At 34.7% G+C, this 26509-nt stretch overlaps 3 protein-coding genes across 9 annotated transcripts; 1 reads left to right on the top strand and 2 right to left on the bottom strand.

The window, feature by feature from the left end:
• Nucleotides 1-2463: 2463 nt before the first annotated feature.
• Nucleotides 2464-5941, bottom strand: LOC145309379 (SUMO-conjugating enzyme UBC9-A-like). The gene is made up of 5 exons (XM_080150333.1): nt 5800-5941; nt 5161-5275; nt 4467-4622; nt 4035-4175; nt 2464-3187 (listed from the first exon to the last, which is right to left on the bottom strand). Exons 1-4 carry the CDS (start codon nt 5877-5879, stop codon nt 4050-4052), a joined length of 477 nt encoding a protein of 158 aa, XP_080006459.1. The 5' UTR covers nt 5880-5941; the 3' UTR covers nt 2464-3187; nt 4035-4049.
• On the bottom strand, nt 5879-18302 carry LOC145309332 (uncharacterized). Of its 7 annotated transcripts, none has more exons than XR_013876512.1 (13): nt 18103-18302; nt 17729-17794; nt 17158-17301; nt 16960-17002; nt 12919-13037; nt 12268-12437; nt 11662-11841; nt 9716-9803; nt 9125-9302; nt 8517-8653; nt 7918-8028; nt 7105-7303; nt 5879-6539 (listed from the first exon to the last, which is right to left on the bottom strand). XR_013876512.1 is itself a non-coding variant. In XM_080150332.1 (12 exons), the coding sequence occupies exons 1-12, from the start codon at nt 18201-18203 to the stop codon at nt 7168-7170; spliced, it is 1473 nt and encodes a 490-aa protein (XP_080006458.1). In that variant the 5' UTR covers nt 18204-18302; the 3' UTR covers nt 7034-7167. The 7 variants fall into 7 exon arrangements, 1 of the variants encoding a protein (XP_080006458.1); XR_013876515.1 differs by having other exon boundaries at nt 6272-6587; XR_013876516.1 differs by having other exon boundaries at nt 6272-6489.
• A 1258-nt stretch (nt 18303-19560) lies between these two features.
• Nucleotides 19561-26387, top strand: LOC145309316 (serine/threonine-protein kinase 16). The gene is made up of 6 exons (XM_080150331.1): nt 19561-19725; nt 20156-20486; nt 20823-21035; nt 21543-21644; nt 22224-22440; nt 25783-26387. Exons 1-6 carry the CDS (start codon nt 19649-19651, stop codon nt 25944-25946), a joined length of 1104 nt encoding a protein of 367 aa, XP_080006457.1. The 5' UTR covers nt 19561-19648; the 3' UTR covers nt 25947-26387.
• Nucleotides 26388-26509: the final 122 nt, after the last annotated feature.

Here is a 26509-nt window from a genome sequence, read left to right as displayed (position 1 = left end):
GGGGGGGGATGTGCCACTTTTTGAAATTAAAGGTAAAACGCGCATGATCTCAGCCATAGGCGTCCAAGGGGGGGGGGGGGGGTAATGGGGCGATTACCCCCCCCCCCCCCAAAAAAAAAAAGTTTTTTCATTTCCCCCCCCCCCATTTAAAATTTACCCCTACCCTGGGGGTGCCGTAGGCACCCCCAACCATTTAGGAGGGGGTATTTACCCCCCCCAAAATAAAAAATCTCTAATAAAAAAATTTTTTGCGCGCTTCGCCGGGGGTAAATTTTTTTTTGGGGGGGGGTAAACTAAATTTACCCCTGCCAACAGATTTCAGGGGGGGTAAAAAAAATTTCGCCATTTTACCCCCCCCCCCCCTTAAAATTTTTTACCCCCCCCAAAAAAAAGCTTGGACGTCTATGATCTCAGCCAATAAAAGAATTACAGCTCTAAAAGTTGGCACAGCAGTTGCTTTTGTGGAGAACAATATGGAACTGTGAAGAAACGGCGGCGGAACTGCCGCTCCCGCCGAATTTTTTTTTGCCTTTTCTCGCCATAATAGACAATTTTCAATCATTTCCTTATATTTTCACTTGACACTTAAAAGATTTTACACTTTTAAACATTGACATGTTTGAAATATTACAAGTGTCACGTGAAAATATAAGGGAATTTTTTTTATGAAAAAAAAAGTTATCTCAGATGATTCAAAATTGTCTATTGTGGCGAGAAAAGCAAAAAAAAAATCGGTGGGAAAACGGCGATTTTCGGCGGGAGCGGCGGTTCCGCCGCCGTTTCTTCACAGTTCCATATTGTTATCCATAAAAGCAATTGCTGTGCCAAATTTTAGAGCTGTAACTCTTTTATTGGCTGAGATCATGCGCGTTTTACTTTTGGTTTCAAAAAGTGGCACATCCGCCCCCCCCCCCTTTTGTGATCTGAATAATCCAGGGATAACCCACCTATCGCGAGTCCAAATAAACATCCCTGAAGCACTTCAAATGAAGGTGTTAGGGACTCGGATGGAACGACTTTGCTTTTATGAAGTTCTTCTTAAAACCTCTCTATATATGATTTATTTTAGGCTGAATTTTCGTGACCTTTGCAAAGCAAGTGATAAAAATGGCCATTTATTAACTCCCTTCAGGAGTGGTTTTATGAAGAACTTTATAAAAGCAAAGTTGTTCAAAATTTAAAATAAATAATATTTGCTTTTCTTGTCATGATTATGCGGCAACTCCTAGGGGGTGAAAATTGAACTTGAAATTTTCAAATCTAATTTTCTCAAAAAGCCCCCGCTGAAATATTTTGGTTTTACCTGGAATAATCATGGTTTTATGTCTATTTTCACCATACATAGGTCCCAGGGCTCGGCACTTACTTTTGTCTTGATTCAATTCTAGACCACAGTGACCCATATCCTGTTGTTTTTGTTAGGGCATGCAAAGATATTCCTGAATTTTTCCCCCTATTTTTTTGGTCCAATTTTTGGGCAAAAATTTGCTGAAGTAACAAATGAAAGTATAGGCAATAAACTACAACTTTGCTTTTCTAAAGATCTCTTGCAAACGTTCAGAACATCGTTGAAAAACGGTTTTTAAAAAGTTGGTAGGGGTGACCGGAATTGTACCCCCCTTCCGGAATAACCAGAGTTGTGGATCCGGATCCGCATTTTTTTGAGTCCAAGGATCCGGATCCGCAAAAAATGCGGATCCGGATCCTGGGGTATAAATCAGGGGTGTATATTCTGCATGGGATCCCCGGCTCAGGGGGGGGGGGGGAATAAAAAATAAGTGGTTGGAGGGAAAAATTAAGAAAACTGAAAACATTTATTCCATTTCGCCCCCCTCCTTGGTTAAAAAAACTAAAAAAATGTGTGGTAGGAGGGATAAAATAAATAAAATATAGAGTTCTTTATATATTTTTCTATTTCCCCCCCTACTTTTTAAGAAAAATCTAGGGGGGAAAAAAAATAAAAAATTTTGTAGCAGGGAAAAAAAAATAAATCTTGTGCAGAATATACACCCCTGGTATAAATTTATGGAAAATCTACCTAAATTTATATAAAATAGTCACTTACAAAGACATTCTCGTGATGAGAGCCAATCTTTAAGGTTTAGGTTCAGACTTAAAAATTAAAAGTATTTTTGACTTCGAGATTAAGGAATAAATATTTTTTGAAAAAAATGGTGATTTTATTTTTATTGTCAAGGATCCGGAGTCGGATCCGGATCCGCATTGACCAAATTTTGAGGATCCGGATCCGCATACAATCAATGCGGATCCACAACACTGGGAATAACCCCACGCTACCCTATTTAAGCAGTTTTTCAACAAATTTACTAACCTACAATTTATTTAGATTTTTTTATTCTGCTTATTCAGTTCTGACATGTGTGAATGTTAGCTTGTCCAGCCGTTTTAGCTTCGCTTTAAAGGATGTTGTCCTCATTGTTATTTCAAAAAAAGGCATAAAAATTACGTTACAAGTTTATTATCGAAATGCAGTTATTACATTTGAATATTTCTAATTATAATGAACATATTAAAATTATCATTTATCTAAAATAAAATAATTAATCTAAAAAATGGAGAAAAAAACATTCACGCGTTGGTGTCAAATTTTGACAACTTGTTTAGAAAATGATAATTTTTGACCATATTATTTAATTTACAGCCGACAAAGGAGAACAATAGTATTTGTGGTTAAAAAAAAAGTTAGTAAAACCTGAAATTTTGTGTAAGAGGAGGGAGGGCATTTCTTACTGCCTTCGTTAAAATTATCCTTGAGATTAAATGACATTGGAAATTTTAACCAAAATAGCCAAAAAAAAGTACCGAAAGTTGCCCAAATTAAGTCATTCTCTTGTCATAAAAGAACAGTTTTACATAAAAAATAAAGATACATAGTACATACTGATAATTATTACACCCCATTTTGTCAACTTTGCTCAAATAGTTTTGATACAAAATCAATTTGAATTTTTAATACTTTTTTTTGCAAAAAAAATCTTTGGAAATATTAAAATTCTGCCATGACAGTACTTTTAATGAATATGAAAAAAATGGGTTTGAAATAAGTTGGGGGGCTGGTATAATTATTTCTTAATGATCATGGTGGTGCGTACACTGAGTTTTTAATTAGCTGGCATGTTGTTTGTTTGGTGTCGTTAGGTTGGCTTCAACCTCATTTTAAAGCAGCCTTGGGTAGGAAAAGTGTGTGATTTTATAAATTAATTTATAACGTCAAATTATCATTCAGTCATATAGAAACCAAGGGCCAATGACGTTAAACAAAATTTCCCCTTTGGATAAAATAATGGACTGAGAAGTTTAGACTAAAGTAGATAGGTACCAATCAAAAAATAAATCAAAAGATAGGGGTAGGTTTCTGGTAGAATCCGTAAAGGTTATGTGTTATAAGTTAAAAACAGTAGTATAACGATAAAAATTTATGTTAACTTTAAAAAAACAACAATTTGTCTACCTATGGTTCTTTTCAATAAGAAAAACACATATTTAGTGAATATTATCGTTCTATTACTATTGTTAAGCCTTAAAACACACCTTTACGGATTCTACCAGAAACCTACCCCTCTCTTTAAAATCAGTACCCAAAGTTTCATATAACAATGGTAATAACAACGTTGTAATAAAACTTTGGTTACAAGTGTAATTTGCGTCCAATATCCCCTCCCTTCAAGAAAATAAGAGAGCCTTCTTAGTTTCTTAGATCTTAACAGAACCTAAGTATTCAACTTTTCCAAGGTATTAATTAAAGCTTAACTAATAACAAAAAATACAAGTATAGATGTATAACCCAGACAACTACCTAGCCCAAGTGGCTGGACATTATTCGTCTGCTAAAAAATTGCTGAATGCTCTTTTGTAGCAACTTGGCTTTAATTATATTTCCGACGCTATTGGCTAATATTTAAAGACCCAAATGAAAGTTGGTTTAAGATCCCTATATCGTGGGTAGAGTTACATATAGCTCGTGCCCCCTCTTTTCTTTAACTTTAATGTAATAACACACACTGTTCTCCTGCCTTATTGTATTGAAATTATTCTCCAGCCATGGCTCTAGCCTGGGCCCTCACTCTGTTCTCATACTCTGATCTGTTCTGGCAGTAGCATGTGTAAGCCTCGGCCTGCGCGGGGTCCTTGATGTTAGGGTCGTTCAACAAATCCTAAAATCAGTTACACTATTTTATTAACTATATTAGAAATTCAAAACATTTAAAGTACTTCAGAAAAAAAAACTTTAAGATTTAATGACAAAAGACTAATCTTAAAGGCTTTTTTTAAAACTGCGTGTTTATCGTAAGAAATAGTGCAATGATTATGGAATGTTTTTTGCTAGGACTTATTGGGTTAAGTTAAAAATAGTGTCTAAAAGCAGGCTCATAGATTACTTCTAAATTTACCAGTTCTAAAGGATGGCATCCCTTGTCTTTTGAAGCCGGCCCCTTAAACTTTACCTGGATTCCAAGAAGAATTTGTTTGATGGTAATGGCGGGTCTCCAATCCTTCTCTTCGTCCAACAAGGACAGACAAACTGTGCCGGATGGGTACACGTTGGGGTGGAAAAGTGGGGGAACAAACTTCACCTTGGGAGGGGTGCTGGGGTAGTCATCCTGAAATATGTTAAGCATTATGAACAATTCTAAAGTTTAAGAAATGTAGTTAAGTTTTACCCTACATGGACAAGGATATAATATTAAATACGTCCATAGTAAGTGCAGTTAGAAAAACAAAACATTGTGCCACAGGTTTCTAAAAGCCACACAGTCAACTTAAAGTGCAGTTAAAAAGCGGATTGGTGACAAAAAAAAACCTTAAAACTTGGCAGCTACATAAGACTCAAAATAGCGGTTAAGAAATGGTAAGCTCAACTGCAGCTGTGGCTCCCTACAAGTATTTAATATATTTTGTCTCGTGTGTATTTTTGTCAAACAAAGCATCAAATTCAGCACCTTGACAAAACACATGAGAATCAATACACTATTACTTGGATGTTGCACCAGATTTTTATAAAGAGATAATCGCATCCACCCTCTTTACCCCATCCTCTCCCCTCCTAGTGGATAGACGAGCTGACCAATAGATAAGGTTCATATTAGCAAGCTAAATTGACGACAATATATCCACATATAACTTATTCACACAAGTTACCTTGAAAATCATCTGTCCCTTGTACAGGCCTCCTTCCCATGGAGTTCCCTTCTTGCCTGGGATAGCATACTCCCACAACATCAGGTTCATTGTGCCATCAGCGTTCTTCATTGGTCTACAAATATGAATATTATTGCTTGGATGCTGCAACAGATTTTCATGTACGAACTGACCAATAAATGAGGTTTATATTAGAAAGCTATATTGACAACAAATTTTCCCCTGTCAATATTTCAACGTATATCGTAAAGCCATTGGGCTACAAAAAAAATTCCAAAATACTTGGTCTGTACTCTAAAATGAAAAGAAAGATTCTAATAATACAAGAAAAGACCGCTATTCAGGTGAAATTAAGAGAAATATCAAGGCTAGTAGCTAGGAGTACTTTTTGATGGTGTGCTTGCTTTGGGCGTTGATTTTTATATTTTAAGAGAAACAAGGACTGCTCAGTCTCTCTAAATTCTTTACTTCCCTCCAATAAAATATCTGAATTATTTAAAATGAGATTTATTCATCTAATATCGATCTAATTCTAGAACCTTACATTGTTTTTAAATCCCCCCTACACTAGAAAATGTTTTGGCATCCCTGAAAGGATGTGTACTTCAAATTAAACCATTAAATGTGAAATGTATCTACCTTGCAATGTAGCCGAAAGGATGATCTTTACGCCAGTTCTTTCTCTCCTCAGAGAGACGAGCCTGTGCAATTCCCGCCATTTTCTCTGAAATTTTCACAGTTTCGTATCAACATTAACAACATAAAGAGGTACGTTACATTGGTGGGATCATTCAGGGGACTTTATGCAGAATTTTAATTAGGTTACTTTATTTGCAATATGGGGGTTAAATAAAATAGGAAATCGTTTCTATCTCAGAAATCTAGTAAATCATGTTTTAAGGAGCATTTAAGCACATTTTTTCAAGGAAAATGTCTTTAAAATTTTAGGCCCCCGTGATGTTATCAAGCATATTAAAAACTGGATTACGAGATCCTTCAATATCACCCTTCCCCATTTGTAAGGTATCTTAAGGTTATAGAAATAAAGGTAGTAGAAAAGTTACTTGAACTGAAATTTTTTTCATCTACTAAATCACCTGAACCTGTTTCCCTATCGTGAAATGATCCCTTTACTTACATAAACAATAAAGCAATAACATACGATTTTTTACACTGTAGGAATATAATATGTTAAATCAAACTTTAAATTGAGTTTTATAAAGCACAAAAATTTGAGAATTTAAGACAAGAATTTGAGAAAAATAAATTCTATGAAAATCAACACGGGTAAATAAAACTCCTAAATCAAAATAATATTCTATCACAGTTCTATTATTAATATTAAATATAGTCATTAATAATAATGAAACAACAGTGGGCTAGAAAATAAAAAAGGTTTAAAGAAAATAACTTAATATTATCTTAAACTTATTATATTTTCTAGCACATAGTAAAGACAGTATAAAGAAATATTCAATATGATTATGTATACACAATACATAATTACAGTGGTTTCTAAACTAATTCTCGTTCAGTTCTGACAAAATTAAGGTTCATGTGAATGAAATGTCTTTTTGAGTAGGTAAATGAAATTGAAATTAGAAATTTACCTATTTTGTTGGTTAAACTTTTGAAACCTTTTTCGTAAATAATATCCAATTGGGTAAGTTTCATCAAAGTTTTCTTAGAAAAAATAATTTAAATTAAAGCAATGATCCTCTATAAATTAAGTAGGTAGTTTTAAGTATTAGCAAAATGAATTAAACAGCATAGTTTTTGAGAAACAAATAAGATATGTAATGTATGATTGTATTATCCCCGATGCTTTTGTTAAAAGAAGAAAAGTTTTTCATATCATATCACTGGAACGTGAATTTAAATTTTTTGGTAGAAATTAAAACTATTTCGACGATACTGTTATTGGACGCTCTTTTGGGGACTAACCCTTATTATGATATCTTGACAAACAACACAAATAAAGTAAAAAATCCAAACAATCTGAATTGTCTACATTTCCGGAACATTCCAGAAATCATAGACAGTAAGGGAGGCTGTGTAGACAGGACTGTAATTATCTTCTTCACTCATCAGCAGAGCATATCTCTCCAGGTCTATATTCAGATCAATATGGTTCTCTTCACTTCTAAACAAATAATTTCAAATTAGTCAGTCGCTTTCGCTCATAAAAATGAAGAAAAGCCCCTCTGGGCTAACAAAATTGGTATATATAATATGTACAATGGGATGAAATAACCAATCTAAAATTTAAAAGGCGAGATATACAAAGTTTCATATGTACAGACACACGTACATTCTACACCTTTAACAACCAATAACTAAATAGAAAAATGAAATTATTTATATAAAAAAATTGGCTGCACATACCAGTTTTTGAATTTGCTAGCTTAATCTTTCCTATTAAATAAAGAAATAAGGTTTTATATTTGTCTAAAGCTCAAGATTTCAATAACTACTGAACTGATCGGGTTCTCTATTTTAAATAAGATTCACTGTGACGGTTCTATGCTATTTGATTTTCCGTTTTAAGTCTGAGTTTTAAGCTATATTTCTAGCCACTTGGAATACAGAGCCCCAAATTGGGTTTACATGAATTAACATTAAAATTATAGATTACCGGTAGCACCAAAAGCCTTAGCATAGAAGATTTATTTGGTAATAAAAATTCTATTGGTTTGTGGGCTATCAGATTCCCTCTGCTATTAGTACCTATTAATATTATCAACAATAAATACTTACGTATCATTTTCTAAACGTTCAAGTTTTGTTGACACTCCATAAACAGTTGTACGATCCAGGTATATTAAGTCTCGGCTACAGTTAAATACTAGTCCAGGTATCACTTTCAATCTGAACAACAATTCATATTTTAAAGAAATATAAAAATATTGTTACATACCTACTCAAATTCCAAATTACATCTATTAAATATTAGCCTTGCAATAGTTAAGTGCAATAAAATGTAACCTTTAAATAGGAAACCTAAAATATTGAGTATATATAAATAATAATACCCTAGACCCTTAGAAGACAAAGCCTTGTACACCACCATTAAGTATTATTTAAAGGTTTAAGTGGTTGAGATGTTTCAACGTTTATCTTCTTTGTAGGTTAATAGAAAAAGAACATTGAGACTAAGGTTAAAAAAATATTAAAACAAGATACCTACCATGGGAAAGGCAGATTTTATAAGATTAATATCTTTTCCATTTCTGTAGTAAGTAGTGGTTTTAAACGATGTGAAGATTAGTATCTTAACTTTGTCTATCGTTTTGTTAAGTTTATTTGAAATCAGACACATTTTACATCTTGGCATAAGTAAAAGGCAGGGCTAATACCTGCGGTCTGTAAGATCCAGGTATCCCAAAGAGACGCCAAAATCATCCACCATCGAGGAGCTGCTGTCCGTCCTCTGGGCACCGCGGACAGGAATTATTTTCAGGAATAGTTTGTTGTCCTCCCATTTTAAAGGAATCTAAAATACAAACAGAGTTGAGTAAAAATATAAAACTGGAATTTAGTTTCTGTCTAGTCGTGTTTTACCTTAATAAAAAAAATTGGAGTTTAATAATCTAAAATTATGATTTTTCCCGGTCTGATTCGACAGAATACTTTAAATAATACTCTAATAAAGTAACCCCAACACTAAAAATTTAATGCTAGATATATTTTTTGGAAATAATTTAAAAATACATTTTTAGTGAAATGATTCAGTACTTAGTTACTATAAATAAGTGTTTCTTTCTATGAATCTTTCATTCATCCTTCCTCTCTCTCCCTTACGAAGTAATGTTTACATTTACCAAGAAAAGTTTCAAATTTAACGTTTGTTCAACTTTGAGATAAAGACCCCTATTTATCGGATAACCTGTCTTAATTTGAAAATGTAATACATGTTTTGAAGGACATACGCTCGTAATAAAGCTGCTATCTAACAATATAAAACCTGTATGGAAGAAAGAAAATGATGGGACTGTATTGTGTGTATCCTATCCCCTGTTTTCAAGTCCATGATGGTCATGAGACCCTCCTCCAGGACCCTCCAGCCAACGGCCAGGAGGTTACCTGTCCCGTCAGACAGGGCCATGCATGTTGTCTCATATACTGTATCAGGTAACCGTGAACTTAAAATATTTAACTTTATTTTCAAAGATTTAACATTAGTTGGTAATTTTTAAGATAAAATACCTAACGAAGACAACTATTGGATAATACAAATTGTAAACTGTAATCCAGATAAAAATATTTAAAATGTGAGGGAATAAACATGTAATAAAAAGTTGTGGTGTGTTTAATGGTGCAAAACTGTAACCTATTCTAAAATGCAAATTGTGTGACTTATGTAACACAATCAATCGGCTTTAATCGGCTGGATTAGAACCGCTTGTCTGAAAAATTATGTATAGCATTGTAATTTAGACAATTTTTCACAAATTTCAAAATAAAAACTTAAAAAATTAATATCTACCAGTTTTGTTAGTCCGGGCCATTATTGCGAAGAATTTAGTGTAAAGGTAAGTATATAATAAATGTTCACCTGCTAGGTCTAACAATAGGACCTATATAGCCGCTGTTTGCAACCATTCGAACATTTAGAAAGTGGGTGATTCGCATTCCTCCTTCCTCTAAAATTATAAATCAACATTTAGTTAAACTTTAATGGAATTTCGATTAAATTCACAGTGGGATCCAGTGGGACATCCAAAAAATTTAAAATTGACTTTTATCTATCCTAGGAATTAATAATGGCTGTAAGTAGACAGCTAGAAAAGAAATTTTTTTAAAATATTCATTTTTGGCGGATTTATGCCATTTTTAAAAAAGGTAGTGAAAAATTTCTTTTCAGTTTTGATGATTTTCCAGATTTTTTTACACAATTTTTTCAAAGCAACAAAAAATACATTTATGTTCATCTTATGAAAATAATTTTTGATTGAGGTACTTTTCAGATACCTGTACCAATGTCTAATTAAAGAAAAATTTTTAAAAAATATTTTTTTGGTGGTTTAAATTGACATTTTGTGAGAAAATTTCACCAAAAATATTAAGATTTTTAACCCCAAAAAATCAGTTTTCTCCATTTTACCCAAAAACGGCCAGGATGCCCCGGGTTTTGCAATAATAATATTAATATGCAACATGTATTGTGTTTAAAACAGTTTTCATAACCTGGGGCCTCCCGGCCGTTTTTGAGTAATTGAGCATTTTACATTGCATGGTTTGAACAATTTCGTTCTTGTTAATTTGAAATTTTCCCTCGTTAGAGGGGGAAGGAGTCATTTTAGAGCCCAAAGTCATCTCTTCAATGTTTTCTAACTTTTTGAGGCGGAACTTTCTTTACTTATGCATTATTTGCCTCCGGCCAACCGTTTCGCCGTTATTTGCCGCCGTAGGTGTGATTTTTAACGATTTTTGCCGTTCTCGCGGTTTTAATGGACATTTAAGGGAACAAGGAGTCCTTAAAAAAAGATGACTTATAAATACTTTTATTTTAGCAATTAAATTTGCTAAATTTCATGTGTTCTTAAAAAAATTGTATTTCTAACTGGTTTTGGTTCAGCAGAAATTTAAATTCGGGGATTAATTATAATATTGCAAAAACATTATATATGCGTCTGAGAGAGAGAGAGAAATATACGTTTGAGAGAGAATATAATATGAGCAATTATGTTTATATTCTTATACAAACTTTAAATGAAGGTAGCTAGACTTAGAATAAAGGTATTAACACAAAATCAAAAGTGTTTTGAAAATTATGTTATTGTTGTTTATATCTGTAAAACAAAACATTAGAAAACATGCCTCATTAGTGTCCTATTTTACTTATACTGGACCTACCTAAAAATGCCGGGACTCGAACTGGGTGCACCTGACGCTATATTCATGTTCACAAACATTGTTTGCATTGAAGAAATATTTACATAGACGTTTATTTTGTTAAAATATTCCTATCATAACTAAAGTTATGAAGGTTTATAGATTTTTTAAAAATAGGGCAGCTTCGCTCCTCCAAAACCGCCAGACGTACTTACCAAATGCACATTAAAAGTTAAAAGGAGCAAAATTTATGTTATTTTTGAGTTATTTATTTCGTCAAATACAAGCTTTTTTATTGATGTTTACTTTTGTCTACCCTTAATGTCCCGTTTTTTGGCAAAAGATCCCACTGTGAAATTGTTATCACTAAATACTGGTTAGGTACAGTTATTTTATAATGTGTAAAAATCATTTAATAAAAACATGATTTATTTAACAATCAAATACTATTAGAACTTTAAACCATTATTTGCCAATTGACTAGAACATATTCAATGAATATTAAATAGAGATTAAATAAACTTTAACCCTATAGTGTATGAATATCAGGTCCATCTGAAAAAACTTCAAAGGTGTATTTGTATTGAATTAAATGAATAAGCTGTGCTATAGGTATTATATTTTGATATTTAAAATAATTCAAGATATATATCATTAGATACTAACCTAAGAGCCTCATCCTGCTAGCCCTAGTAACCAACCAGTTGGAGTTAACTGCAACTTCATGCGCTTCCAGCCAATTTTCAAAGTTATCATCGGGCTCAAAATCAAGCATACTTCCCATAAACTCACCACGCACGTTTTCAGGACACATAGAATCTATTTTCCAGTAAAAAATTGTCCATCCTAAAACATGATTTCAGATTAGGTGAAAACATTAAGTACCTACATGTTTTCTTCAACAAAAGTGCAACATTTTTAGTTCATTACTTAATCTTAAACTTTAGTACAGTAAACCGTTCATTGATTTTATAGATAACTTGCAGCTAAACCTCTAGGTGCACTTAACATTAATGTTGGGGAAGGGAGTATTTTATATCAACTTTGGAAGGTTGCTCAAAGGTACCCTAACCCCAAATGAAAAAAGCCGTCCCTACGTCTATGTAAAGTTTTCAAAGTACAGGAGACCCTTACCTATTCAACGAAACACTAACAAAAAATAGTCATCCTCTTACTTTTATATCAGTTTAATCACAAATATGTTTTAAATAAATTAAAATTGTAACTTTAATGGATTATTTTTCTACTTGTATTCAAAACAAAAATACTCACGTGATAATAAAATTAGCAGTTTGTTTGAGATGGCAATATTATAAACTCTTCCAAAATTTGTGGCAATCTCCCCAACCATTTCATCAGTTATTGTATTATATAATCTGACTCTGGATCTGTCAGCCCCAAGCACAGCGAGGGTGTGGCCATGCAGTGCTAGTTCACAGGGCCTGAATAGAAATTAAAAATGAAATGGGACATTTTATTTGATTGTTATGATTCCAGACGGATCAAGAGGTCCATTAAATGACTATCATATTGTCTCTGGAATCTAGTGTCTTTTAACAAACTTTTTAACTTAAAAAGTGACTTTTTTACATGATTCATGCATCATTATACAAGATTACTTTTCAACAAAACTTGAGCCTTAATTAAAAGAAAAAAACACGTTTCGAAATTATTGTCTGTTAGGTATCTAAGCAAGGAAACATCTGATGAAAAAGGGCAAAGATACGTTAAAAAAACACACATATATGGTACTGCTTGACAAAGAGTCATCCAATTAATGTATAGACTGGTACTTGATTTTTTTACTTGTAAAAATGATTGTTAACAATTTGTTAACCACAGACTTACTAGTCTGTTGTATCTTATCATTTGATTGGTGAAAAAATTGAAGGAAATCAATATACCTAATAATTAAACACTTGCCTCATAAATTCTGTTGGTTCTTCAACGGATGGAGTATGGTTTATTGTTCTTAAGAATTCAATATTTCTGGCGTCCCGTACATCTACAGAACCATTGGCTATACCCAAATATATTTTATCCTAAAATATTTAGTCATTTAGTTTATTAGTTACTTAAAAAACGAAAAAGGGGGAGGTAGGTAGTCCTAAAATCCCGTAAAGATGTGTGAGTTTTAAGGCTTAAAAACAGTAGTAGAGCGATAATATTCACTAAATATAAAAATATGTTTATGGTTCTATTTACTAAGGAATACACATAAGGGGGGGGGGGGGGGGGGCGTAATGACATTTATTCGTAATCCGTGAGCAAAATGGTCTAAATATTTAGCTAGACCCTTCAAACTTGGTATATAAGCCTAGTCCTATAGGTATTACATCTAAATGGCAAAAAAATCCAAATTTTTTTATTTTAAGGTTAGGTTAGGTAAGAAAAACCCTGCGGAAATGGGGTTTTTAGGCTTTTTTGATCTATTTTGATGTGGAAACTTACCTTAAATTGTTTTTTTTCTTAGGGTTTTCACTTAAATACACTGTATCTATTCATATGGATATTATTTAAGATGATTCAGCAAGTCGGGGACCGACCCCAGGGGGCTAGGTGGGTGGCCCACAGGGGTAAAGTGCATTTTTCCCAATACATATGTTGTGATACATCTAATTATAGGTTTTTTAGGTCAAGGAACTCAAATTCAGAGCAAATATAAGCATTAGACTAATCTGAAGCTAGCCCCATCGGGCTAGGTTGGTGGCCCGCAGGGGTTAAGTTCATTTTTTCCAATATATATCTTGTTATATATCAAAATATAGGTTTTTTTAGGTCAAGAAACTTAAATTCTGAGCGAAAATTAACATTTGACTAACCTGAAGCTAACCCCCCTAGGTTGGTTTTCTGCAGGGCTTAAGAGCATTTACCTAACCTAACCTAGAAACTTACTTATATTTTTAAATGTTTTTTCTTGAATAAACTTTGTCTATTAATGAGGACTTTATTTAAGATAATCCATCAAGTCGGGGACCGACCCCAGCGGGCTAGGTTGGTGGCCCGCAGGGGTTAAGTGCATTTCTCCCAATATATATGCTGTGATACATCTAATTATAAGTTTTTTAGGTCAGTTAACTCAAATTCAGAGCTAGAATTAGCATAAGACTAATCTGAAGCTAGCCCCAGCGGGCTAGGGCGGTAAACCCGTAGGGGTTAAGTGCATTTTTTCCAATATACATCTTGTTATATATCAAAATATAGGTTTTTAAGGTCAAGAAACTCAAATTCAGAGCTAAAATTAGCATAAGACTTACCTGAAGCTAACCCCTGTGGGCTAGGTAGATCTTCTGCAGGGCTTAAGTGCATTTTACCTAACCTAACCTAGAAATTTCCTTTTTTTTGGTTTTTTTCTTGAATGAACTGTGTCTATGAATGAGATTGAGGACATTATTTTAGATGATCCAGCAAGTTGGGGACCTCCTTGAGTCAGCCTCCTGTATGAAGAATCTTTTAAATGATGGCTTTAGAACTGAACACTGTGTATCTATGTAAAACCTAGCCCGCCTGGGTCAGTCCCTGACTTGCTGGATCATCTTAAATAATGTTCTCATGAACAGTTTATTCAATTAAATAACCTTCAAAAAAGTAAGATTCTAGGTTAGGTTTGGTAAAATGCATTTAAGCCTTGCAGGCAACCCACCTACCCCGCAGGGGCTAGCTTCAGATTAGTCTGATTCTATTATTAGCTCTAAATTTTAATTTCTGGACCTAAAAAACCTATAATTTTTTGTATGACAGCACATACTTTTTGAAAGTGCACTTAACCCTGGCGGGCCACCCACCTAGCCTGCTGGGGTCGGTCGCTGACTTGCTTGATCATCTTAAATAATAAATAGACACAGTTTATTCCAGGTTAGGTTAGGTAAAATGCACTTAAGACTTGCAGGCATCCCACCTAGCCCGCTGGAGCTAGCTTCAGATTAGTCTGAAACTTTTAGTAGCTGTAAAGGGGGGGGGGGGGGGCGAAAGTGACACTTTTTGTAACCAAAACTAGAAGTCAACAAAGGAACTCAACTAAAAAAAGAGTTACAGGTCTGAGATTTTGCATGGCAGTTGCTTTATAGGGGTACAATATGGAACTGTGAAAAAACGGCGGCACAACCGCCGAAAACCGTCGTTTCCCGCCGAAATTTTTTTTGCCTTTTCTCGGCGGTTTTCGGCGGTGCGCCGCCGTTTTTTCACAGTTCCATATTGTACCCCTATAAAGCAACTGCCATGCAAAATCTCAGACCTGTAACTCTTTTTTTAGTTGAGTTCCTTTGACTTTTAGTTTTGGTTTCAAAAAGTGTCACTTTCGCCCCCCCCCCCCTTTGAGTTTCTTGACCTAAAAAACCTACAATTTGATGTATGATAACACATACTTTTTCTAAAAAATGCATTTAACCCCTGCGGGCCACCCACCTAGCCCGCTGGGGTCGGTCTTCGACTTGCTGGATCATCTGAAATAAGATCCTCATAAATGGACAGTTTATTTGAGAAACAAAAACTAAAAAAATAATATTAAATGTAAGTTTCTAGGTTAGGTTAGGTAAAATGCACTTAAGCCCTGTGGGCAACCCAACTAGCCCGCTGGGGTTAGCTTCAGATTATTCTAATGCTTATTTTAGCTCTGAATTTGAGTTCTTGACCTTAAAAACCTATATTTTGATATATCACAAGATGTATTTTGGAAAATAATGCACTTAACCCCTGCAGGCCAGCCACCTAGCCCGCTGGGGCTAGCTTCAGATTAGTCGGTCCCCGACTTTCTGGATCATTTTAAATAAAGTCCCCATTAATAGACCCAGTTTATACAAGAAAAAAACCTGTAAAAATTTAGGTAAGTTTCTAGGTTAGGTTAGGTTATATTTTGATATATTACAAGATATATATTGGAAAAAATGCACTTAACCCCTGCGGGCCACCAACCTAGCCCGCTGGGGTCGGTTCCCGACTTGCTGGATTATCTTAAATAAAGTCCTCATTAATAGACAAAGTTTATTAAAAAAAAACCAAGTAAAATTATAAGTAAGTTTCTAGGTTAGGTTAGGTAAATGCTCTTAAGCCCTGCAGAAAACCAACCTAGCCCGGGGGGGTTAGCTTCAGGTTAGTCTAATGCTAATTTTCGCTCAGAATTTGAGTTTCTTGACCTAAAAAACCTATATTTTTATATAACAAGATATATATTGGAAAAAATGCACTTAACCCCTGCGGGCCACCAACCTAGCCCGCTGGGGCTAGCTTCAGATTAGTCTAATGCTTATTTTAGCTCTAAATTTAAGTTCCTTGACCTAAAAAACCTATAATTAGATGTATCACAACATATGTATTGGGAAAAAGGCACTTAACCCCTGTGGGCCACCCACCTAGCCCCCTGGGGTCGGTCCCCGACTTGCTGAATCATCTTAAATAATGTCCATATGAATAGATACAGTGTATTTAAGTTAAAACCCTAAGAAAAAAAAATTTAAGGTAAGTTTCCACATCAAAATAGACCAAAAAAAGCCTAAAAACCCCATTTCCGCAGGATTTTTCTTACCTAACCTAACCTTAAAATAAAAAATTTTGGATTTTTTTGCAATTTAGATGTAATACCTATAGGACTAGGCTTATATACCAAGTTTGAAGGGTCTAGCTAAATTTTTAGACCATTTTGCTCACGGATTACGAATAAATGTCGTTACGCCCCCCCCCCCTAGTGAATATTATAGTTCTACTACTGTTTTTAAGCCTTAAAACTCGCACTTTTACGGAATTTTAGCACAATCTACCTCCCCCTTTTTTATCATATTGACTGTTGAAGGATTTTTCTTTAAACCTTTCCCGGTTAGTTATCAGAAATTGGTTGAAAAGTGTATATCCTTCAAAATACCCAAATCTGCTTGTTATTGTTAATTTTGTTATGAAATGGACAAGTGAATAAATCTAGGTCCCTTTTATTCTCTTGAGTGAGTGGAGATAAGATGAATCCTAAACTATTACCTGGAAGACTGCCATGGAATTGACTGCTCCATTTTCACCGGCACTGAAATTTAAGTCGGGTATAATAAATCAAATCATAGCTTCAAAATATGTTAGGTACAAAATTAAATAAGGCAATTTCTATGTAAGGTAAGTATCAGACGGACATACGGATTTATTCATTTAAAAAAGAAATAGCTCCGCTGTTTTAAGGCTTACCTATACTCCGCGACTAGATGGCTGTTTGACTGTGAATACCTTCCCTGCAGCCAATTACTTGGAAGCTCATTGTGTAATAAATAGAAAATTTGTTTAGTTTCTGCCAGGGAGGTGATACCAGGGTCCCATGACGAATAATGCTTCCTAAAATAATCAGAGGTCAACAAAACATAAAGAATATTATAAATAGCATTAATGAAGTAAGCGAAAGTTAAAAAACAGTACATTTACGAAGCGGGGATAATTCTAAAAGTAAAAGATTCGCACCCCTCGATCCTATCTTAAACTCGTTCCGTCATTGGTGAGCTTCAACGTGTTAAAAAAAAACAAAGTAACATTTTATGTACAATCTTTTCAAGAAAGATTTCAATACAGATAAATCTTTTATAATCTTAATCATACTTGTATGGGGAGGGGAGCCCAGGGTGTGTAGGTATATTGACTAGCTTAATTCCCTGCATGGTCGCGATTATCTCATAAACAATCATGATTATTGTTTTTCTGGTCATAATAACCATACAGCTACTAGATAATATAGAACAAATTAAAGTGAACTTGTTAAAAAAATTACCTAACACAGAAAGGTTGAGATAAAAGATGTTTCTTGTAAAAATTTTCAATAATAATCTGACTCCATCTAGAAAATAAATAAATAATTAAATATGAATTAACTTATAAAAATTCACTGTGGAACAAATAAAGGAAAAAGTTGTCTAGTCCAATGTCGAATGTAACAAAATTTTATTGTTGAATCAAAATACTTATTTTTCAATTTACTAAAAAACCCAAAAAGAAAGAAGACTCGATCATAGCTTCTATAGAACTATTTTTATTGTGATGATTGAAAAAATGTAATTTAATCCTATCTTTACCCCCCTGTGCAGCGTAGCGACCGTGTGATGATAAAAAGTATGATCTTATATATTTTATGAATATATTAGTTACCTGATACACGTATCTTCAATTATACATAAACTTTCCAAATTAAGATAATCAAATATTTTAACCAACAATTCTGTTGGTAAATCATTTATATGTACATTCATAACCTCTTTACATTGTAATATCTAAAATAGGTAACAATTCAATAAATAAATATCACTAAATACAAAAATATTGATGATTTTAAAGTAAAAAATAGAGAAAAAACAAATGACAAACTTTTGGCATCAAGCTCCTTCAACAGATTTGCCGACACAAAGTTGCCAACAAAAAATAAAAAAAAGTACACATATTTTTTTTGTTCAACTAGACAAAATATTATCAAAGCTTTCACTGATATCAATTTAACTTTTATCAAGATATATCCATAAATAAAAATAAAATTTATTGAGATTCAAACTTTTATTAAATAAATTTATCATTACAATACAAAAAATACATACAATAATAAAATTTTAACTTATTAATGAAACTAATAAAAATGATTGCTGCCAATGTTGTAACATGAATGATTGTTATAGCATGAAACTGGATTAAACTGGTTTTATTTGTGTGAAACAAGAATTATCTACAGTACAAAAATGTACAAGTTGGAGTCTGAACCTTAAAAAAAACAGGCTATTTTAACAAATTTCTTACGACTGAACCACTTTATTAATAGAACCACATAATTTCCATTAAAAACAAAGAATTTAAAAAAAAATTTTTTTAAGTATCCGTCTCCAGGTGGATTATTCAACATCATACATTATGGTATAGAGAGTATGGTGTTGGCGGATTTTTCTTTTCTTCTTATCCGCGGATTTTCATACGCGGCATTCAATAGAAAAGAGGAAGGAAGATAGAGAGATGAAAATTGAGAAGGCATGTTGGGGGGGGGGGGGGGATAGAAGAGAGAAAGGATAAGAGAAAAAAAGGGAAGGAGTCGATAAAAGGAGAGAACCTCGACTATTCTTGGGAGGGAAATGTTGCCAGATATAAAAGTCATTAAAAATCATATGTTAAATATATTCTTTTTTCATGCTAAGTTTAAGATTAACGTGAAAAACAAAAAAAATGATTTTTTTATTACATTTTGGGTAATATTTTCAAATTTATCTGGCAACACTATTTTATACCCGTCCCTTTTTTCCATGAATACTTCCCCCCATTCTCGACTCTTTATTATTGTTTTTCAGCTGATTTAGGATTTTGTATTTCTCTAAATTTCTCTCTCTCTCCTTCGTCTCTGACTCTGAGAGTGGAAAGAGGAGAACTTGAGAAGTGTTGTCAGAGAGGAATAGGTAGGATTGGGGGATTGGGGACATAAAGCAACAGAGAGAGAAGAGAAATTGATATCCTTATTAATGGATATATATTATAAAGTATGTACGTATGTTTATACTTTATATGAATGAGTATGTTATACTAATAATATTGACATATGGAAAAAATCATATGAAAACAATTAATATTTCGTTGTGGCAAACAATATTTTTTATTTTCAGAATACAATGTAACACAATCATATTTTTGTTGTTGTTGAAATTGTGATTTGATGTAATTAATAATGTCTTATCACCAAAGTGATTCAACTTTTATCTCTTCCTCCTATGGCTGGTTTATTTATATAGTTCAATATATTAGGTAAAAGAGCATGACATTTAACAAACATTAAAAAAATATTGAGTTTTATGCACTTGCTTTTTTTTGATAATTTTTATAAGTATTTTAACAGCTGTTATAATAAAACTTTATTTCATTTATTTTAAAATTAGAGTTTTGTTGTGAAAATTTAATATTGATTTCATATCTATAAAAGCTTTACTCCTAATTTTGTTTTAAATATTAATTATTATGATATGACATCTAAAATACTAACTAAAGGCGTCGTCAAATTTAATTTAGTATAAACTAGTTTTGATATTGGTCTTTGACTTATTTTTAAAGTTTTGATCGATATACGAAACATTAATTCAAAGGGTCAATTGTCCTTTATTTTATCACTGAATAAATTATTAATTAAATATATATTAAAATTTTCTTTATAATTTGCCTTAAATGTTCTTTTTATCAGGAAAATGGGATGTGGCCTTTTCAAGCCTTCACTTGTCATAGAAGGCGAAAAATATAATGTACTAAAAGAAATCGGCGAGGGCGGTTTCAGCACTATAGAGCTAGCAGAAAACAACAGAACTAAACAGAAAGTTGCCATCAAGAGAATTACCTGCCATTCAATAGAAGATCAAAATGCTGCAAAATTTGAAATTGAGGTGCACAAAAAGCACCCACACGAAAATATTCTTGAATTGTTGGGATCGAGTATTGTCGGTGAGGCCGATATTGTTCATAATTTGACTAGCGAGGCTTTCTTGGTGCTCCCCTTCTATCCTTCTGGTACTTTACATGTAAGTTAATGGTTTTTTTTATCTAGTGCTCGATAATCATGGCAGGGCTGTTTATTACACTAGTCTATAAAATATTAAAATGACATTTTGTTATTCATTGGGCCAATAACTTTGGGACCTTTACTAAATTTTTATTGGTTGGTTTATTGAGTTTAGTAATTGGGGTTATTTTTGTATTATATCATTAGGAATGTACATAAATTTATCGGCCATTGACTTATCCCTTTTAAATGTCTGGAATGAGGGACTGGAGAATGGATAAATACAATATTTTTTTTATTGCAAAGTTTCTATTTTACAGTCTTATTTATGATAATGTGCATTGTAATATTTCAGGATCTGCTTGTTATGTGCGGTGAAAGTAAACCAACTAGATATTTGAAAGAGAACGAAGTATTACGGCTATTACGTGGTATAAGCTATGCCCTAAGAGAACTACATTCAGCCAACCCTCCACTTGCTCACAGAGATATTAAGCCTCAAAATGTTTTGTTGGAACCAACAGTAAATGGCGGCAACAAGCATAAGAACAATAATATTTCAACCCAGGGATATATTGATTATTAACTATTAAGAGTATAAACAAGTAAAAAGGTCCAGTAATTTAAAGAACTTGCGCCATTTTTATAGTTGTTATTATCGTAAAGGTAGGCGTTTTAAGACTTTAAAGCAGGAGTAGAACTCTAAGATATTGCATGGCAGTTGCCCTTATGGGTACAATATGGAACTTTGAAGAAACGGCGACGAAACCGCTGCTACTGCCATGCCCAAAACAGTTTAATCTCGCCTATTATTTGTTTGCTATTTCTCGCTAAATTAGACTATTTTAAATGATATGTAAGACAAACTTTTTTCTACTAAAGATGTCTTTATATTTGCTACTGATTGATTTTATTTGTTCTAAATATATTAAATATGTTCCACTCTTTCCAAAAACAAATACTTTTACGGAAAATAAGCATAAAAAGCGCTCTTTATATCAACTTTAAATCACCCTATGTACTGATACGTACGACCGCACTTTAAAGCTTTAAAAATCAATAGATCATCTTATAGTTACCTGAAAACTGTGATTTCAACCCAATTTTGATGGATCTTGGTTCTGTGGCTGCGGCCAGAGTGACAGTAAAAAATTCCAGAGACGCTCAGTTTTTACAGGTGCATAGTTTCTTATCATTATCATTAGAGCAGTGTGAGTACATTTGCGACCCAAATGTAAATTTGATTTATTTAACATTACATTATCCAAGAAAGATACAGTCAGTCTATATATTCCTATTCAAGTACATCTAATCCTATTTTACATTATTTCTGTATTGGAACTAAAGCGGATACGCCGAAGCCCTAGGGGCACTTGAGATTGTTGGGAGTTGAATTCGACTCCCATATTTCTATTTATTTTGGTTTCATAAATTTTTATATTTTTTTAAAATTTGATAAGAAGGAAATGTTTTGGGTGTTAATAACCTCCTCCAAAAAACTATAAATCTTTTCAGGACCTATGAGTAGCTACACTGTAAAGGAGAATCGTATCGATCTAAAATAGCTTTATGTTGCTGTGCTTCTTATCAAGAAAATCATACACTGAGTATTGTGTAGTAAACAATTTTGTTGAGGAAAGTAGAAAAATAATACATTTATTTTAACAAATAGATCTGAAAACCTTAACTGTGTAGAGGATAAAACAGTTAGAAAACTTAACCTAAATATAGATTGGTAAATGATACTGAATTACAGGATACCGCAGCAGAACGTTGTTCCATGGCGTACAGGCCTCCAGAACTGTACATGGTCCCCTCTGTCTGCGAGATAACAGAACGTACAGACATCTGGTCCCTTGGCTGTCTTCTCTATGCCATGATGTTTCTGAAGGGTCCTTTTGATGCTGTGTTTGAGAGAGGGGATAGTGTTGCGTTGGCTATCCAAAATGGAATAGGTGATATTCCTGATTTAGGTGAGACTTTGCTCTTTATTAAGGGGGGGGGGGGGGGGGGTTTAATGCAACCATCTCGTAATCAATGTATAAATGGCACTTAGAATTCGAATTTTGATCTGAAATTTTGCATGAGTTATACTTGGTAGGTCTATTTTCCCTAAATCGAACAAAAAGTTGGAAAAGTAACGGCTGGCAGCTGGCGGCTCAGCCGTTTAGCCGTTTTTTGCCTATTTTCAGGGCAAATTCATCATTAATTACGTAGGAATCAACTTTTAAAAACATATTTTTGGTTTAATTCATGTTAAATGATAGCAATAACCATTTTTAAAATTTCTAGTGCCAGCTGCTAAACGGCTAGAACCGGCTGAAAACGGCTGGGAGCCGCCAAGAGTATGATGAGTAGATAGGGCATGTGACATGTCTAGGGGTAAGTTTTTATGGTTGCTGAGCTCAAACAAGCTACCAAAAATAGTGGCAGCCCATCCATATGGCAGCTGGGTAACAGCTGCAGCTCAGCTGATAGCGGCCAAGAGTAGAATAAGTAGATGGGGCTTGTGACGTGTCTTGGGGTAGGTTTTTTATGGGTGCTGAGCTCAATAATACTACAAAACATAGTGGCAGCTCATCCATATGGCAGCTGGGTAACGGCCGCTGCTCAGCTGGGAGCGGCTAAGAGTAGAATGAGTAGATGGGGCTTGCGACGTGTCTAGGGGTAGGTTTTTAGGGGTGCTGAGCTCAAAAATACTACCAAAAATAGTGGCCGCCCATCCATATGGCAGCTGGGTAACGGCCGCAGCTCACCTTGGAGTGGCCAAGAGTAGAATGAGTAGATAGGGCTTGTGACATGTTTAGGGGTAGGTTTTTATGGTTGCTGAGCTCAAAACTGTTACCAAAAATAGTGGCGACCAATCCACATGGCAGCTGGGTAACAGCTACAGCTCAGCTGGGAGCGGCCAAGAGTAGAATGAGTACATAGGGCTTGTGAGGTGTCTAGGGTTAGGTTTTAATGGGTGCTGAGCTCAAAAATAATACCAAATATAGTGGCCGCCCATCCATATGGCAGCTGGGTAACAGCCGCAGAGTGGCCAAGAGTAGAATGAGTAGATAGGGCTTGTGACATGTTTAGGGGTAGGTTTTTATGGTTGCTGAGCTCAAAACTGCTACCAAAAATAGTGGTGACCAATCCACATGGCAGCTGGGTAACAGCTACAGCTCAGCTGGGAGCGGCCAAGAGTAGAATGAGTACATAGGGCTTGTGAGGTGTCTAGGGTTAGGTTTTAATGGGTGCTGAGCTCAAAAATACTACCAAAAATAGTGGTGGCCTATCCATATGGCAGCTGGGTAGCAGCTGCATCTCAGCTGCGAGCGGCCAAGAGTATAATGAGTACATAGGGCTTGTGACGTGTCTAGCTGAGCTGTGGATGGGCCGCCCCTATTTTTGTTAGTATTTTTGAGCTCAGCACCCCTAAAAACCTACCCCTAGACACGTCACAAGCCCTATCTACTCATTCTACTCTTGGCCGCTCTCAGCTGAGCTGCAGCCGTTATCCAGCTGCCATGTGGATTGGTCGCCACTATTTTTGTAGTAGTATTAAGCTCAGCAAACATAGAAACCTACCCCTAGACACGGCACAAGCCCTATCTACTCAATTTACTCTTGGCCGTTCCCAGCTGAGCTGCAGCTGTTACCCAGCTGCAATAGGGATGGGCCGCCCCTATTTTTGGTAGTATTTTTGAGCTCAGCACCCCTAAAATCCTACCCCTAGACACGTCACAAGCCCTATCTACTCATTCTACTCTTGGCCGCTCTCAGCTGAGCTGCAGCCGTTACCCAGCTGCCATATGGATGGGCAGCTTCTATTTTTGGTAGTAGTATTAAGCTCAGCACCCATAAAAACCTACCCCTAGACACGTCACAAGCCCTATCTACTCAATTTACTCTTGGCCGTTCCCAGCTGAGCTGCAGCCCTTACCCAGCTGCCATATGGATGGGCCACCACTAATTTTGGTAGAATTTTTGAGCTCAGCACCCATAAAAACCTACCCCTAGGCAATAGACATGTCACAAGCCTACCCTTAAACATGTCACAAGCCCTATCTACTCTTCATACTCTTGGCCGCTCTAAGGTGAGCTGCAGCCGTTACCCAGCTGCCATATGGATGGGCTGCTTCTATTTTTGGTAGTAGTATTGAGCTCAGCACCCATAAAAACCTACCCCTAGACACGTCACAAGCATTATCTACTCATTCTACTCTTGGCCGCTTAAAGGTGAGCTGCGGCCGTTACCCAGCCGCCATATGAATGGGCAGCCACTATTTTTGGCAGTATTTTTGAGCTCAGCACCCCTAAAAACCTAACCCTAGACATGTCACAAGCTAAACCTACTCATTCTACTATTGGCCACTCCCAGCTGAGCTGCGGCCGTTACCCAGCTGCCATATGGATAGGCTGCTTCTATTTTTTGTAGTAGAATTGAGCTTAGCACCCATAAAAACCTACCCCTAGACACGTCACAAGCCCTATCTATTGATTCTACTCTTGGCCGCTCCCAGCTGAGCTGCAGCTGTTACCCAGCTGCCATATGGATGGGCCGCCTCTATTTTTGGTAGCATTTTTGAGCTCAGCAACCATAAAAACCTACCCCTAGACATGTCACATGCCCTATCTGCTCTTCATACTCTTGGCGGCTCCCAGCCGTTTTCAGCCGGTTCTAGCCGTTTAGCAGCTGGCACTAGAAATTTTAAAAATGGTTATTGCTATCATTTAACATGAATTAAACCAAAAATATGTTTTTAAAAGTTGATTCCTACGTAATTAATGATGAATTTGACCTGAAAATAGGCAAAAAACGGCTAAACGGCTGAGCCGCCAGCTGCCAGCCGTTACTTTTCCAACTTTTTGTTCGATTTAGGGAAAATAGACCTACCAAGGATTACTCATGCAAAATTTCAGATTGAAATTCGAATTTTAAGTGCCAATTATACATTGATTACGAGATGGTTGCATTAAAAACCCCCCCCTTAAAGCAATAAATAAATACCCTATAGCCATGTTCGTACAGAGGTGGGTTATCCTTTTTCAGGAAGATATAAGGCTTCACATAAGCATCCTGTTAATTTTAAGAGGATACCAGCGGCTTTTTTTTGAGGCGTGGGGGGGGGGGCGTGATTTCTCTTTGAATGGTGTAGTGTTACCCTCCTCCAAAAAATAGTTATAAACCTTTTCAGGACCTAAGACAAGGTACACTATTAAGGAGAACCATATCGGTTCAGTGGTTAGCAAGAACCTTCTGTGCAGAAAGATAGACACACAGACCTGTTACTTTTATAAAAGGTCATAATAAGAATATTTTTTTGCAGGTAAAACCGGCCCATGTTACAGTCAGGGCCTCCTTGAACTATTGCAAAAGATGACTAACTTAGATATCAACTTCAGACCTTCTATTCATACAGTTATAGAAGATACAGAAACCTTAATGAATTCATTTAAGTCTAGCAATAAGGAAGCTTATGATATATGTTAACAAATTGCTCTTAGAAATGTAATTCATGAATTTTTTGTCAAATCTCAGTCTTATTTTGAATTATAGCCCTAAAAAAAATTGTAATTTGTTTGCATTTAATTAATTTAGCATTTGTGTAATAGGAGTCTGCATTTAACATACTCCAAATTTAACATAAGCAATATTAAAAGCTATAGATTTAATAAAGCAATTATTTCATGGGCAAGAATATATTTTTATATTGCCAAGAATTTTGTTTTAAATATTATTGTCTTGCATATTAAATGTTAAATAGGTATTTTACAGACCTATTGTATACCTACTAACCAGCAATTATCCCTCTAAAGCTTATATCTGTGTTATAATTGTTATGTGATGTATTTTTTTTATATCTTTACCTACCGAGTGAATTTTATATCAGCTTACCTATATAAATTCAGAATGGAAATAACGGATAAAGTCGTAAATGTGAATTTGTGAAAGATCCTTATTTCTTTTGTTTATTGGTTTAAAGTCTTCGAATAGCCAAGCGGCTGTCTGTTTGACTAATGTACAAATTCATCATAAAAAAAACGGCCTACAAA

Source organism: Acartia tonsa, chromosome 2, assembly GCF_053477335.1.
Source record: "Acartia tonsa isolate MP-2025a chromosome 2, ASM5347733v1, whole genome shotgun sequence".
In the NCBI taxonomy this organism is placed as follows: domain Eukaryota; kingdom Metazoa; phylum Arthropoda; class Copepoda; order Calanoida; family Acartiidae; genus Acartia; species Acartia tonsa.
The sequence above is the reverse complement of the archived record's forward strand: the minus strand, read 5'-3'. Positions and strand labels throughout refer to the sequence as shown.